This window comes from Puntigrus tetrazona, chromosome 16 (genome assembly GCF_018831695.1).
Source record: "Puntigrus tetrazona isolate hp1 chromosome 16, ASM1883169v1, whole genome shotgun sequence".
Lineage (NCBI taxonomy): Eukaryota > Metazoa > Chordata > Actinopteri > Cypriniformes > Cyprinidae > Puntigrus > Puntigrus tetrazona.
In genome coordinates this window covers 11,823,689-11,839,319 of record NC_056714.1, presented here as the reverse complement: position 1 = coordinate 11,839,319, position 15,631 = coordinate 11,823,689, and the positions used below count along the sequence as shown (strand labels likewise).

The window sequence follows — 15,631 nt, the reverse complement described above, 5'->3', positions numbered from 1 at the left end:
GCGAAGCTAAAAAGGTCAGGGCACGTTAAGGGCAAACGTCTTGGCAAAAGTTGTGTGGTGTATTCGATTCGATTTTCATTTTTGGAAACTTGTCCAATTTTGCTCGGCCAGAAAGCCCTCATCACTGTGCACGAACAGCCTGGCTCAAAAAGTCAAAAGTTAGATGATTTTCTGCCCCACATATTGATTCCTTCACTTTTCAAAAGTTATTTTTGGTTAATGTGATTTCAAGGTAGGCACCGCTTAACATTTTAACATTGGCAAGCCCTCAGAGAACGTCGTACTGCTCTCATTGCTGAGTTTCTCTAGCTCATCAAGGTGTTGTAGCTGACTAAGCTCTGTGCTAGATCACAGCCAGCCGCAGTTACATCAGCATTTCTGAGCTCTGCTGCTCAGAGGCTGCATATGTGGGCGATAGGCCTGACAGTGATTGACAGTGTATTGATCCCGGAGGAGACAGAAGGTGACAGACAAAGATAAAAGGCATGCCGTCGACAGATTTCAAGGAAAGAATCACTTTGTGCCGATGGAAAAATGGACCATAGAGTCTGTGAAGTCTTGTGCAATGGCTTTAGACTGGCATTTTTTATTGTGTGTGTGTGTGTGTGTAAAGGTTGGCAGGAACCCTGAGTTGGGTACACAGATTTTTGAAGATGGTTGTCATTCAGTAACCGTATTACACAGCCATATCTTTACCCACTAATCACATTACAGTAATTTGCCTGCAGATGAGCTAGGCAATATCTTATATATGCATTGCATAACTCAATCTGATATTAAACTTAGTTGGGAACGTGCCAGTATGAGACTTTGAAGAGGGGGGTTGCATGGAACAGGGTGGGAGGTGAGACCCCCGTTGCATTTGCAGGGGCTCAAATGGGGTCTTATTTAGCTAAAGGTGCCCAGGACTTTCCATTGAGGCTGGGTGGAAACTTTCTGATAATCTTGTAGTCTGGAGTTTGAAATGTCTGCTGGTGAAATCCTAAACTGTGTCCCGCTACCTATATAGTGGGCTATTTTCAGGGTAGTAACTGATTATATGTAATCTAGATTATATAATCAGATTCCAAAAATGAATAGCTTTTTTTAAATGCTTTAAAAGAATTGAAACGCTAATAATCAAATCATTTAGCTTTATTATGTAATGTGTTTATTTTGCATAATTCTTTTCTCCTTTTTCCAAATACCATCTTGGGAAACTCTGACATAATGTAAAGTTTCATGTACTTTTTGATAATCGATTAGGATATTTTCTTTTGATATTAAAAATAGTCAAACCGTCATAAATGATTTAGGTCTTAAAGTAATAAAAAAAAATTAAACAATAGTCAGATTAGAATAAATTAAAATGTGCAATCTAATAGACTACACCACAAAATGTAAGGTCACGGTTCACAGAGTCTTACATTTTCGTATGTATTTTTTTTTTCGTATTTGTCATCCTTTCCTATCAAAATGCGTGGCACGGATGTGAAAACTCAAAATCAAAGCTCTGCCGAATTCTTTTTTATTATGACTGAAAGTTTGAGGCAGTGTGTAAATGTAATTGACACAACATCGTAAGTTTTTTAACTTGCGAAAATTTCGACTCAGTGTGCAATGACCTTAACAGACCACAATTTACCAGTAATCTACCCAACACTGACTATGTAGTGGTGTGGAAAACTGTAGTGGTCATTATCGAGCACACTCATTCAATACCATAATGCACCTCAAAAACAAATATACAATCCATGTACACTCAACGGCTACCTGCAAAAGAACACTATGAACATCGCGCCGAATTAATTCCCACTAAATCTCAGAAAAGATGGAACCTGAAGCACTTCCAGCTCACTCAGTGTTGAAATTTGCTTGCCTGCTTTTACTCATTCAGTATACTTGTGGAATGAATAAGCATAGAATTATTGCATGGGGCAATTTTGGAAACGGCTCTATAGACTGCGATTTAATTAAATAGCATAAAAGACAGCTGCCATATTGTAAGTATGATGATGGATTATGCCAGTGCAGGTTTAGTGGTGTCATGTTTCGGGTGCCGCTGTAGGACGGAGGACAGAGGGCCTCACAGGCAGGAAACAGAGAGCACCCAGCTGTCACCCGAGGCCCCAGTGAAAATCCCTGACCTACGGAGGGAATGGCAAACATGCAAGGTGCTACAGAATGGCAGGGAATGAACAACATACACAAACACATATAAACTAGAAATAAATGGATGGATAATAGCCAGGAACAAAGGGCCGAATCACAGTAACTCTTAAATCTTAGATTAATGCTCAGCAATATAAAAATTCTAAACCCTCTAGTTTAGAATGAACTAGCTAAATCTTACTGGCATTTCTTAGGCCACACCCTGGAAGTTAGCATTTTCCTGTTTGCCTTGACAGAGTCAGTAGGAATTTTTTTTTTTTTTTTTTTTTTACTGTTTTTTGATGTAATTTAACTGATGCAATTTTATGTCAGGGAATAAAACGTGAAAATTTGTGTTTCCATTAGACTAGCCTCAGCCTCAGACGCACTTATCTGGAAACACTTCAGGAGTTTCTAATTCGTAATCGGATTGGTTGAATTCTAAAGGATTTCCAATTCTAAAGGAATGTTTCGCCTGGAAACAAAGATGCCGTGACGCCAAACCCCGCCGTGTTTACAACTATGACAACAAGCGCTTATCGCAATGAACTAAACACTGGCTTTTTGAAAAGTAGGTGAAATATTTCAAATTTGTAGCATAGAATCTTTAAAATATGTCAGTCATACACAATGGTCTGTTATTGTGGCGATATTCCCACGACCCGAAACGTGCAGCAGAACGTAAACTGCGATTGGTTGTCTGACATGTCAATCAAATGGTCTCATGGGCGGGCCTTGGCCAATGAACACTACCACGTGTGAATAGTAGAATTAACTTACACACAAACAATGCACATACACCTCTTTCAGATGTGAAATCTATGATTTCTCGTAAACGACACCTAATTAACACCTCATTGACATTAGAAAAGGCCACCAAACATCATCCAAGTCCTTTCATTTAGAAGAGCGAGCTTACCTGCAGTACTTTCGACAAGGAAAAGTGTGTACGTCTGCTCAGACCATGACGTGACATTTCCACGTTAAAGGCAGTTTTCACGAATATGAGCATTGGTGTGGATTTAAATGCACTCAAATCAGCACACTTCATACATGTTCAATGGACTTGAATGAGCAGCAACAGAACTGATGCCATAGGTCATCTGATGACAAAGCCAATCACACATTGACCTCTTGCCTCAATACATAGAACAGAAATGTCAAAGCTGCAAGAAAATATATTTTCCCATTTAAAAGGCTTTGAATCATTACAAATCTTGATTCAATTCGGAACTAAATATGATTTGGGGTGATTCACAGAAAACGCACTGTTCACTGTTAAATACCATGAAACACGGTCAAGAGATGCATTAGTGAAAAGATCATCTTTTTACAAGACACGACCGTTGCTCGACACTTGAGTATGTCAATCTAGCAGTGTGGTGGAATGAGTTCTGTATTAAGTTGTTCAATTAAATGTTTTACGCAAGCTTATGATACCGCTTAATCAAAAATAATTTACATTCTGATTGGTTGGCTGGAATCCAATAAACATATTAGACCTTCTTCCAAGAAGCTTGCATTCAGGTCACTGGAAAACTGTTCATGGGCCAAGAAGTTTTTGATGGAGTGCTGGGGGATGTTGCAAGAGGTTAATTTGGCATCCAATTGCCAATTCCGTCGCACCGCCTGCCCAAGAAGTTCTCCCAAATGTTTTCCCATCATCTCCTAGAAATGGATGGAGCAACGTGCATAGATAAAGTGTTTCCATTGAGTATGGAACGCAGTATGACAGAACTGTCATGACGGCCCTTTAATAAATACTGTATTCGATTTTAGTATTATATTTAGTCACTATAGATTGGTCATGTAAAATATACTCTCAAAACAGTCACAGTGAACCACTGTCTCTGGATATTTTCTATGCGTTTTGACAAAAGAAAACCTCAGAAACCGTTTCCCACACACTCACAGTTGCACGTAATAACAATCCTTCTATTCTCTGCCCTTATTACTGAGTCTAGAGATCATCCTTGTTATGGCGAGAGTATCCCAGCAACCACATCCAGATAATGAAGGACTGACAATGTGACATTACTTCTGTCTAAAAAAAAGTCACTTGAATGGATAATGCTTGTTATTGGTCACCTCATGAATTTGAAAATGCACAATTACTCTAATGTTGTGAGAAATGTTGCATATTTTTGAATAAAAAAGAAAACCAATGCAGGCAATTTGGTATAAATGACATACAATTTAAAAATTACAATTAGCAAATACATATAAAAAGGCATACCATATAGACATATTTTAATACTAGTGAATGACAACATGGATCCTGTGTGCTATTCTTAGGATGTCAAAACCTCAACTTAATTTAAAGGGATAGTTCATCCACAAGAAGATAGTTTAACAAGAATATTATTAACCAAAAAGTTGACCGTAGCCATGGACTTTCCATAGTATTTTTTCCTTTCCTTTTTCATACTATAGAAGTCAATGTCTACCATCTACTGTTTTGTTATCGCCATTCTTCTAAATATCTGCTTTCATGTTCAACAGAAGAAATACACTCAGATGTGCTGACATCATACAGTTCAAAAACTGTGCCACTTAAAGGGTTTTTCTCCCTAAATGAACATTTTGTCATTAATCCACTTTATTCTTATTAATTCTACCATCATTTTGTTCCAAACCCACTAAAGCTTCACTTGTCTTTGAAACACAATTTAAGATATTCTGTATGTGAACTGGGAGGTTTGTGACTGAAAAGTTCCAGAAAAGTATGAAAGACATTGTCAGAATAGTCCATCTGCAATCAGTGGTTCAACGGTATCGTTATAAAAGAGGCAGGGAATACTTTTTTTAAACAAATAGTTCAGAACTGCTTGTGTCCTTCTGTTGCAGATGACACATGAACAGCGTACAGTTTGTGTCCAGCGGATAATCTCCAAAATGGTGCTACGGTGACGTGAGACAAATTGTTGAATGAAGCCATTATTTTTACTTTCTTTGCATACATAAAGTATTCTTGTCGCTTCGTAAAATTCATATTGAACCACTGATGGAAGACGGACCATTTTTTGACAATTTCTGGGCCTTGACAGTGTCATTTGGCAGGCGATGGCACAGTAACAAACCAAAGTATCTTAAATTGTTTTCTGAAGATGAAAAAAAATCTTTTTATGGGTTTGGAGTGACATGATTAATGACAAAATTCTCATTTTGGGGTGGAGTAACCCTTTAATATCTTATATTGAAGATATAGAAGAGATTTTGAGAAATGTCTCATGATTTCATAATCTTTTTGTTTACCAAAGTACTTCCAAATACCTTTCGTGTTCAAAAAAAAGTGGTAGAGTCATATAAATCTGACATTTACAACGCTAGGAATACATATTTATAAAGCCAATGGTTTGTCTTTAGTTTTTAGTTTAAAACCTCATGTAACTCAATTAGAATAAAAATGTAAACCCAAGGGAACAGTCATCCTCATGTTATGTGCAAATCATTTAGTAATCTAAATCTAGATTCATGTCACAATATAAAAACATAATCCATGCAAAGCAACATGCACAAATTTGTATCATTCATATGGTTTGATCATAGTGTGATTCTTACAATAAAATCAACAGTTCGAATTAATATTCATATAAATAAGTCAATAAATTAAGTCACTAAGGAAATGCCATGACATCTTTCCTTTAGTAGAGCTACATATTTTCAATAATAGGAAATCTTTCCACAAAATCATGAAGAAAAGACTCTGTTTTGGTCCCTCTCACCAAGTTGATCCTACAAGTCCTGAATTGAGCCGTTGTGAATTTGTTAAACTAAGATTATGTCACTGCAAAAAAATATATAGCCCACCACAGTGTCTGTATACTTAACGTAAGTACTTGGTTTTTACGAACACACTGCATGTTTTTCTGAATCCCCAAAGGCTGCTGAATAAGAGTTTTGTGCTAGTCTAAAATGAACGAGATGCAAATATCTAAACAAAAGTAATTGAATATTTCAAGTGTGCAGTTTTACTGTAAGAAAGGATACTGCGACGAACACCTTCACTGCCAGGTAAACTATATCTTCAGCTTATCCGCCCTTGTACTCTCATGCCTAAAAGTGTATGAAAAACATACAACCAACGCCATCAAAACACTTGATCATGCCACTGAAGGTTTCTAAAAATACACCTGTTCCCTGAAAACACTTGGAATCACACCCCTGCCCCCCTCAGCTAGCATTTTAAATTTCACAGGGATGACTGTTACTGGAGTCTGAATATGCCATATTATCCAACACACTCTTACTGGTCAGGCTTTTCGAGCCCTGCCCTCGCAGAAACCTCCCTGTCTTCCAACACTAACTTCGGGCTCGGTTGACACAGCGGGTGAAAGAGTTACAACTTCACCACTAAAACCGACGAGCTCCGTCAGAAGCAAGCTCTGTTCGCTGTGCGGGCGTATCCGTGTTAGTCACACGATCTCGTCTGATTCCAAGCCGTACTCCTCATAGAGAGCGTCCAGGATGGACAGCTGCTTCTCCATGGCTGGCAGGTAGACGTCTAGGTCTCGATGCATGCCGGTCGTGAAGCCTTCCTTCAGCTCATCGCCTTCGTGAGAAACCAGAGCAGCCATGAAACCCTCATAAGACGGGGCAGCCCGTAGAGCCAGCTAAAATTAATATAAAAGAGGTCAAAAAGGCCTGAGGGGGGTTGAATGCATGATGTTATGTGTCATAATATAGTCATGTTCGCTTTAAATAAGGCGTTTATGATATACATTTTTGATACCGTTAAAATGACAATTCACCAGTATAACAAAAATATCACAAAAAACTAATACCAGCCTAAAATGTAATAAACAAATAAACAAAGTCATTTATATAAAAATAAGAATCTAGTTACAACAGGAAAAAAAATTACAGAGGAATAAATGAATGTAAAGATGCTATAGACATCGTATAAAGTAATCAAATGTAAAAAGAAGAAATTGAATACTGTAGAAATTAATTATAAATATCTTCTTATTAAAGTTATAAAAATAATTTTAGTCGAGAGCAATGAGATTTTTTTTATTCATATGAATGTCGCTTTAAAAGCTGCCCAGTGTTTTCTTTCTCAGCTGTTTGCTTTCACTTAAAGACCTAAATTACTGAGAATAGTTATTTAAATCATTTTTGAGAATAGTTGTAAATATAGGCATTTTGATACATACAAGTGTATATTTAACCATTCAAGTGCTCTGAAATATTCTCTAGGTAACACTTCATCTTGTTAGTTTGTTTTAGACATCTACTAAGCGTAAGCAACTTTCATGATGATGATGATGATGATGATGACAACTTGCAGTCATTCGAGTATTAGTAGACTTTCTGCTTAATATCTTCTTAACACTTTATTTTGATGGGCCCACAAAATACCATCAGAAACTTTGCAAGTATGTGAACTAATCCTAAACCTACCCTAACGGTCTTCTCTGAGAGTTAGTAGGCATGTAGTTGCAAATGAATGAAAATTAGTTGGCATGTACTGACAAAGTTACTTATAGCTGAATGTCTAAAGTAGACTATCAAAAAATGTGTAACCGTTCTCTCAGATAGCTCATGCTCATGATGATGTGACTGTAAGCAGAATACATTATCAGCTTACGCCATCTAGAGAATGAATGCACTAGATGTTTCATAGAGGGCCATAAAATAACTTCCCAAATAAATAAATAAAATGGCATAAATGGTCAAAGCCTATATCCTGAAGGACAGTGCTTGACAGAAACATAAAGAGAACATCAAGAACTAGGACGACGTTCCTATAAAAATGGAAAAACAGCACTCTTAGCACAACACTTACTGCAAAGACACCTCGAACAACCCATCCGTGATACTGCCGTAGTGTCTTTCCATATGCATTATCTGAAAGAAGAATAAAGGGGACATTACAAAGCACTGAGGGACAGCTGTTTTCTTTTTGCAGCACAAACCGTTTTAGATTTGACCATTTGACTTACTAAGAGCTCCCTGGACATCCTTTGCCCCTGTACTGATTTCAGAAAGGAATTCTTTGAGGAACTTGAGTCCGCGTTTAAGCCACAGCAGTGCTTCTGTGGCCGAGTTCCGCACCTGTGCCACCTCCGTCTCCACCTCATGCAGCACGATGCTCTGCAGGGTGGGGAAACTCTCAGGATCGGACACCACCTTCTGCTGGATTTTCTGATGGAGGAAATAGGGATGATCTCAGACCAATCTATTATGCCCTCTAGTGGTTATGGTGACATAACCTGTTAAATATTTCAGCTGATAAACTCTTTAGAAAACGTTCTGATCTCCAAAGCAATAATTCATATCGTAAAATGTGAAGTTACCCACTACAAACCAGTCTTAAAGCCGCCACAGGCATTACTTCCTACGGTTGAGCTCAAATAAATATTTTCTGTATTATTACAGTAATTATTCATCACTGCTTATTATTAAAAATGACTAAATTCTGCATAGCATGGACTGAATTGTAACTGTCAGATGCATTAATGCATTTTGTACCACAATACTAATGACATGCACATTAACTGTAAACCCACTGCTCAATCAAAATGGCATGTATTATTAACAGTTATTACTTTAAAAAAAAAAAAAAAAAAAGGATGCCACGAATCATGAAATCACTTACCTTAATATTTCCAACAAAATCTATTTTAACTGGAGCAAAGACAGTTGGTCCAAGCTTGTCTGAGGGAAGAAAGTCTTTGTAAGTGCTTTGTTGGTTAAGCTGTTGGTTTATTCTAAACATACATTACTGTTCAAAGGTTTGGGGATATTGATAATAATATTAATAGAAAATACGTAATGCGCACCAAAGTTTTTGATTACATTTTTTTTTACACTTTCAATTAAAGAAACGCCAGGAAGCATCTAAAAAAATAAATCTTACCTACCCCAAACTTTTGAATGGTAGTGTACACATATAGAGGTGAGGGTCACACTAACTGTGAGACAATTATGACACATACATTTCAAAATGAAGATTTAGAAACATTTGTGGGAAATAGCAATTTGTGTCAGTTCAATGATCTATCTGCACACAGATCTACTGTATTCCTGACGTGCAAGTGTATTGAGAAGCTACAACCCAGAGAGAAACACCATTAATCTTTACCTAATCCCAGTCACCTTTAAAACCATCACACCCATTAAAACTACAGAAAAAAAAGTGAGGCTTTAAAACCAGTGCATGACTCCCCAATCACCTTTGTTACGATCTTGACACAATATGGTGTTATGCAGAAAGCGATCTTTCAAATAAAGCATTTACAATTGATTGCGAACACAGATTTTCTTGTTTTTGGCCCCGGCTCTTGTTCAGATACTCACCAAACAGTCCTAGCATAAAGACATATCAGAGCATGCAAGACCATGCCTGAGGGAGAATGAGGCATTAACTGTACTCACTAACATGATGCAAATAAATAAATCGAATCAGGAGCGCGTGGTGAACAGAATCATGCAAGATGTCACCGATGTCATTTAATAAGCACAATACTAACGAGAGCAGAGAATGAGAAAACCTGGGTTGTCGGGGAAAAGAAACAAAGTGACGAAAAGGTGTAAAAGGGAGAAAGGGTGAAGGATAGAGTGTCCTACCTAAAACTGGTACTATAGCATAGCAAGAATCCAAAAAGGCTTGTGTGGGAATACCACTGTCGTCCTCCAGTATTATATCACTAAATCTACAAGAAAAAAACCACAGACATTCAGACAACGACAATACATTAGTACACACGTCAACAAAACATTTATTTGACGAAATAAAACTCCAATACAAAAGCAGGCATAGCCAAAGCAGAAGAAACCCGGTTTGGAACATGCGGTCCTTAATTAAGAACAGCACACATTAAATACAGGTTTTATAAATGAGATTACACAACCTTCACACAGTGATATAATACTGAAAAGGCTTTTATATCTAAATGCCGACACGTTGCTTTGATAACATTGCACATTACTGACAGTTCTGTTTGATTTGGTTTCAGCCCAATGGAGGCTGTTGGAACAGATTAGCGTTGTAGTTACACGATAACCTCATTATTACATAAAAGAGATGAAAGAATTATGAATAGCAAAAGAATCTACAAACCCTCATCTCAGGCTGGGCCTCATTTTGAGCGACCAAAAGAAAACATACCATGATAAACATTTAATCATGAACCACTTTTGTCTTTACATGATGAAATTACTATGCTGAAATTGCAAGACACTTTCCACAAGTAAGGTACAAATAGGAGTCTTTCCAGCAAAAGGAAGGTGCTTGACCATAAACTCAACAAGCCAACCATTTCCACATGATTTACTCACCACCAAGCTATCCTAGGTGTATATATGACTTTCTTCCTTTAGATTATTGCATTAAAAAAACCCTCAATAATAATGTCCTGGCTCTTTCAAAGTTTATAATGGCTGAGATTCTGTGTTCTTCTTTAGTGAACATGAGCAAAACAGTTAGGGGAAGCTAGAGATTAAATATATGGATATTTTTTCCTACACAAATGCAACGCTTGGCTTCAGAAAACATCCATTAACCCCCCAGAGGTGCATGGAGAACTTTTTATGATGGATGGACCTTTTTGGGATTTAAAATATGCATACGCTGCTATTTTAATGCTCGGAGGAGCCAGAATATTCTTTTTAGATTAAACTATTTGTCCAAAAGACAACAGTCATATAGCAACTAGGGTGTCTTAGTAGTCATTTAATAATTTTTTATTATATCATAGATAAAAGGCTTGAAAAAATAAAATAAAATAAATAAATGAAATAAAATGTAAAAAAGGAATAATATTATTTGCCAATTGGTGACACTGTTTCATGCATAATGTGGAACACAGCAAACATTGTCCACAACATGGACATTTCAACAGGACTTTTTAAATAGATCTTAAATACAATTAATTAGGGCTGGGCGATAAATATCGATCAAGATATCGAAATATATATATATAGCTTTTTTTTGTCACATTTGTGCTTTCAATGCTTAAAAAATAAAACAAACACCCTCTTTGTGGAAAGTGCCCTTTATATCATGATCCAACCAGGTGAGGCGCAACAATTATCCAGTTTTTTTTTTTTTTTTGTTCCAACTGAAAGCTAAATTTTATGATGCAAGTACAACAATTTATCTACAATTTAATATATAGATAATTTCAATTACATTTCTGTCAACCATGTTTTATTTGTTCTGATGAACTTTTAGACGAGTTCAAATTGGTCTGTGTGGTATTTCACAGCAAGCCACGAATTCTTTCAACAGATTTCACCTTGGAATATACCTTTAACAGAACAGACAGGACTGATCGCTTGTCACTTCATAACGCTGCACCTGGTTACTCAGGACACAATGTTACTCAATGGAGATTTATAGCCCCACAGTCTGGATTTTTTACTGAAATGCTGACTTTACATAAAGCAAAATTCTAAAAGTAGTGTTAGCTTATAACTTGACATCAGGATGGTGACCTAGCTAATTCTCAAATCAAAAACAAACTTCTGAATAGTGTAAAAGTGTGCAGTACATTCATCTTGTTCCCTCAGAGGATCACAGCAACGGAGGCGCCTCATACCTGTGGCTCATGGTACTGAAGAATGTGTCCACCTTATCTTCCTCTTCCTGTTTATTCTCAGACTGAGCCTCATTCACTTCCAAGTCAGCCTGGATTTCTTCAGTGATCTTCTCTTCTTTGTTCTGTGTTGGGCCCGGTGAGACGTCCTCTTGTTTTTCTTGTTGAAGTTCCGCTTCTTCTGTCGAGATGTCCTTCTCCTCTCCTACAGATTCTTCAGGCTCCTGTGTGCTTGACGAAGAGCCATTACGAGGCTCTGTGGGCTCTTTCTGGCCCTCCATTAAACCACTTCCTAAACAGAAGACAACATAGGAAAAACAGGAAATGAGAGTTGAGGTCTGCCAAATGCTGCATGCGTAATCATGAACCCGAGTTAATGTTTGTTATACTTGTAGGAGACGCAGGCATGTTTTCTTGAGAAGGAGGTGGTTCGTTTTCTAGTCCGCTCTCGTGTGCTGATATTCCTGAGATGTTTATTGAGTCCTTTTGTCTGCGTAACACACATTTTAAACATTGTAGAGAAAACAAAAGCACATCTGACCCAAAAAGAGTACATTAATATGAACTCAACTCACTTTTCTCCTGGGTGCTGAATTCTTGGATCAGTAAGTTTGATCTATGGGGTAAAAAATATATATATTTAGGGACTGACAAGCTAAATTATTCTACAACCGCTCAGTGAGTATAATTAATATGCCTTGTGAGGTTTGATGGTAGCCACAGGAGGAGAGCCTGGAGGGGTCCGACTCAGGAGGTCTGGATTGAAGGTCCGGCTAGCAATCTGCATACATTCCTCCAGGGTCTTCAAGAAGGTGGTGCAAGTGGACTTCACTAGATTACCAGTCTCATCCCCTGTCTGAAACCCATACACAGCAGAGCAAAATGTAATATTTAAAGTGGGTTGACCAGTCTGACTTGTTTAAGACTTGTTTTTTAAAGGCAACTACAAAGATTTTTATGATAATACAATTTATTAGTGCAAGTGTGAACTAATAAACACTCTTTACTGACGTCTGACCAGCATATATACATCGTGTAATTGTCATAATTATGTCTTTGAAGGGTGCAGTAAGGGTAGCGAAGGTTGACTCGAGACAAGCACTCCTTTACCTCCCCCGAATCAGCTGCTGTCTCCACTTGAGAACCTTCCTGTATTTTGTTCACTTGCTGAAGTAAAAGGTCACAGTACAGCCTCAGCTCAGACATTTTTGTTTTCAGAGCCTCTGTGTTTTCCTGGAGCTCTGAGAAGATAAAAGAGACTATTGTTGACGTTTTCTTCACAGACTTGGATTGACAGCTCTTTGAAAAGCCGGCTAAACGAACAAACGTTATGATCTGAATGGGTTATGTCATCTCACTGATTAAAGTCCACATGAAATCATATGAAAAGCATATGAAAGAGAATGTGTGAAATGCAGGAAATCTATTAAAACAAAGAAGTCGGTTATTTTATACTCTTTAAAATTGCATTTAGCAAATGAATACTTTTATTCACCGGGAATGCAATCTAACAAAATTGCCGAAAAAGACACTTTCACTGTTACAAAAAAATTATATTTAGAATAAATGCCGTTATTTTTTTTTTTAACCATTTTAACACTGAGAATCATAGGAATTGTTTCTCGAGCACTAAAACAGCATATCGTGTGACACCGAAGACTGAAATGATTTTTGTGAAAGTTTCAGATTTTTAAGTTTTAGTGCATTTTTGATTAAATAACTGCAGCCTGATTGACCAGAAAGAAAAAAAAACTTACTGCAAACTGCCAACCTAAACAGTAGTGTATATTACATTATCATATTTCACGGTCATATTAACACAAGCTAGATGATCTACATAGAATATCTTGTCTATTACAGCAGAAATACAACACTCACCTTTCTCTCTCTTGGTTCGGTTGTCTGTGAGGCAGGCTTTGGCAGTCCCCAACGCCACAAGCCATTTCTGCCTCTCTGCTGCATTAATAGCCCTGAGATAAAAGTATTGTTCTCCTGGAATGATCAGATCAACCCTTGTAAAATCTGATGGGTGAACTAAAATGGAGAGAGGGAGCAAAGAAGAAGGATAAGCAAAGCGTAAGATCTGTCAATATATACAGTTTTTGGGTGTTTCTTTCACTCTTTTGGCTCTGTTACAAAAGTCTATTCACACACTCACTCATCAGTGAAAATACCTTCTGCACTTTTTTCATATTTTATTAAGTAAAGCAATGATTGGACAACAGTTTCATTATCATCCCATCTCAAATGAAGCATGTTTGTTAAGATTGTATTGTGGAAATGATTGCAATGTACTTTTAAAAATAAATAAATTGCTTGTTTCTCCTTGTTTTCATAAGGCTCCTTATTAAGCACTGTATTGATCCTGAAAATAGTCTCGAAATTATTAGAACGCTGTTGTTGTAGTGGGAACAATTATAAATCATGTTTCAGTAAGTGTTTACATATACAAATATGCAATGAATCTTACTTTCATGATAATTTTTTTAATAATTAAAATTATAGTCTTGGTCTAGGACAACAATAAAATGACATTCAAAATGGCAAAAAAACTAATTCTGAAGGCATAATAATAAAAAAAAAAAAAAGATCCCAAGACAGCTTTAATGCAAAAGTCATTAAACAAAAACAGCTGAAGGTTAGTTTTAATCAAAGCAAGACCCTGGGACATTAAGATGAAGAAACATCCACTTGAGTACGGACGTGTTATATCCTGAAGCATAAAACGAATAGCTGTTTGTGATGTAATGCTTATTAGGTTTCCTTCCCAAGTTAGGCATAAACATTTCCTCACCCTGTATTTCACACACAGATATTTTGATGCTGCCCTTGCATCCTTTCCATGCGTCTTCTTGAGAGTCATAGTAGGAGAGAGTGCCTCCCTCGAGAACAAACCAACGAGGCTGCCAACCTTTTCAAAGAAACAACAAAGCAATTATGACATTTTCACTGTAACTGACACATGTATTCGATGACGTCTGAGATCCATGAACATAACACGGTTTGACTTGTTCTTCCAGTCAAGTGGAGGCTTTTAACTGCTCCGAGTGAACGAAACAGAATAACGCATAATATTAAGACCAAAACAAACTTTTCTGGAGAAAAACACCGACACAAAGAGCTAAAGAGGATGATGGCTTAACTTAATTTATAGACTAACGTTAACGTTACTTGAGCTAGCAAAGAGGCTAACCGCTTTACAGACTTCCCTGATTTACGCCATATAACTTTTAACTATCACTATATACATACCGCTAATATAGTTGGTCCATTTATAGAGAACTCCCTCCATGATAGACCTTCTCTTGACAATTCATTACTTAGTCGTGGCAAGACTGAGCCCAACACAGCCTCTTTGAGAAACTCGAGATAATTCCTAACTACGACAACTACATACGAAAGACGCTTGGAATTGAGATTACGCAAACGACTGGCGCAAACGCTTCGAGAATAGCGGTCCATGTGATCGCGGCGAGATCGGCCCACGTACGTGACGTCTGTGGGATTTTCGTTTAGCGAAGCTCTCATTGGATATGTTGTGAATAGATGGGCGTGGTTGTGCTGAGACTATGCGTGTAATGTCCAATGAAAATCAGTTGTTGGTAATTAAGGCGTGTTCCCCAAAAAATCTGACCCGTAATAATTCAATGTTTTATTTTAGGGCGGCAACGTTTACGCTGGGAATCTGGGGGGGAGTGTGAGTGAGTCGGTTCTTTCGAACAATTTGTTTCAAAAGAACAATGCGAGTCTTTCTCAACTCGGCATATTGCATTCTTTGCAAAAATCAGTAAAAATCCCCAAAATGCTGCAGAGCTGAAGGGGTTGGTAAATGTATTATTACGTTTTGTTGCAGCTGTGATGTAATAATTTCATATATTTTAATATGTGATGCAGTCATAAACCCATCCAATACATTTAACATTTCTGCCGTTTATTTTTATGTATTATTTTCAAAGCTG

General features: G+C 37.3%; 1 protein-coding gene across 1 annotated transcript; it reads right to left on the bottom strand.

Annotated features, from left to right (window-relative positions):
* Positions 1–4,304: 4,304 nt before the first annotated feature.
* plekha8 (pleckstrin homology domain containing, family A (phosphoinositide binding specific) member 8) lies at positions 4,305–15,084 on the bottom strand. Its single transcript, XM_043261303.1, has 13 exons — positions 14,925–15,084; positions 14,467–14,583; positions 13,551–13,706; positions 12,783–12,913; positions 12,370–12,528; positions 12,248–12,288; positions 12,062–12,162; positions 11,676–11,964; positions 9,703–9,788; positions 8,732–8,790; positions 8,076–8,277; positions 7,919–7,980; positions 4,305–6,743 (listed from the first exon to the last, which is right to left on the bottom strand). Exons 1-13 carry the CDS (start codon positions 14,962–14,964, stop codon positions 6,546–6,548), a joined length of 1,641 nt encoding a protein of 546 aa, XP_043117238.1. The 5' UTR covers positions 14,965–15,084; the 3' UTR covers positions 4,305–6,545.
* Positions 15,085–15,631: the final 547 nt, after the last annotated feature.

Coding starts and splice junctions, on each gene's coding strand:
- plekha8 (XM_043261303.1), bottom strand. CDS start 14,964: ATGGAGGGAGTTCTCTATAAATGGACCAACTATATTAGCG. Junction 12,289..12,369: donor CTACCATCAAACCTCACAAG/GCATATTAATTA, acceptor TTTACCCCATAG/ATCAAACTTACTGATCCAAG. Junction 12,163..12,247: donor ATTCAGCACCCAGGAGAAAA/GTGAGTTGAGTT, acceptor TGTGTTACGCAG/ACAAAAGGACTCAATAAACA.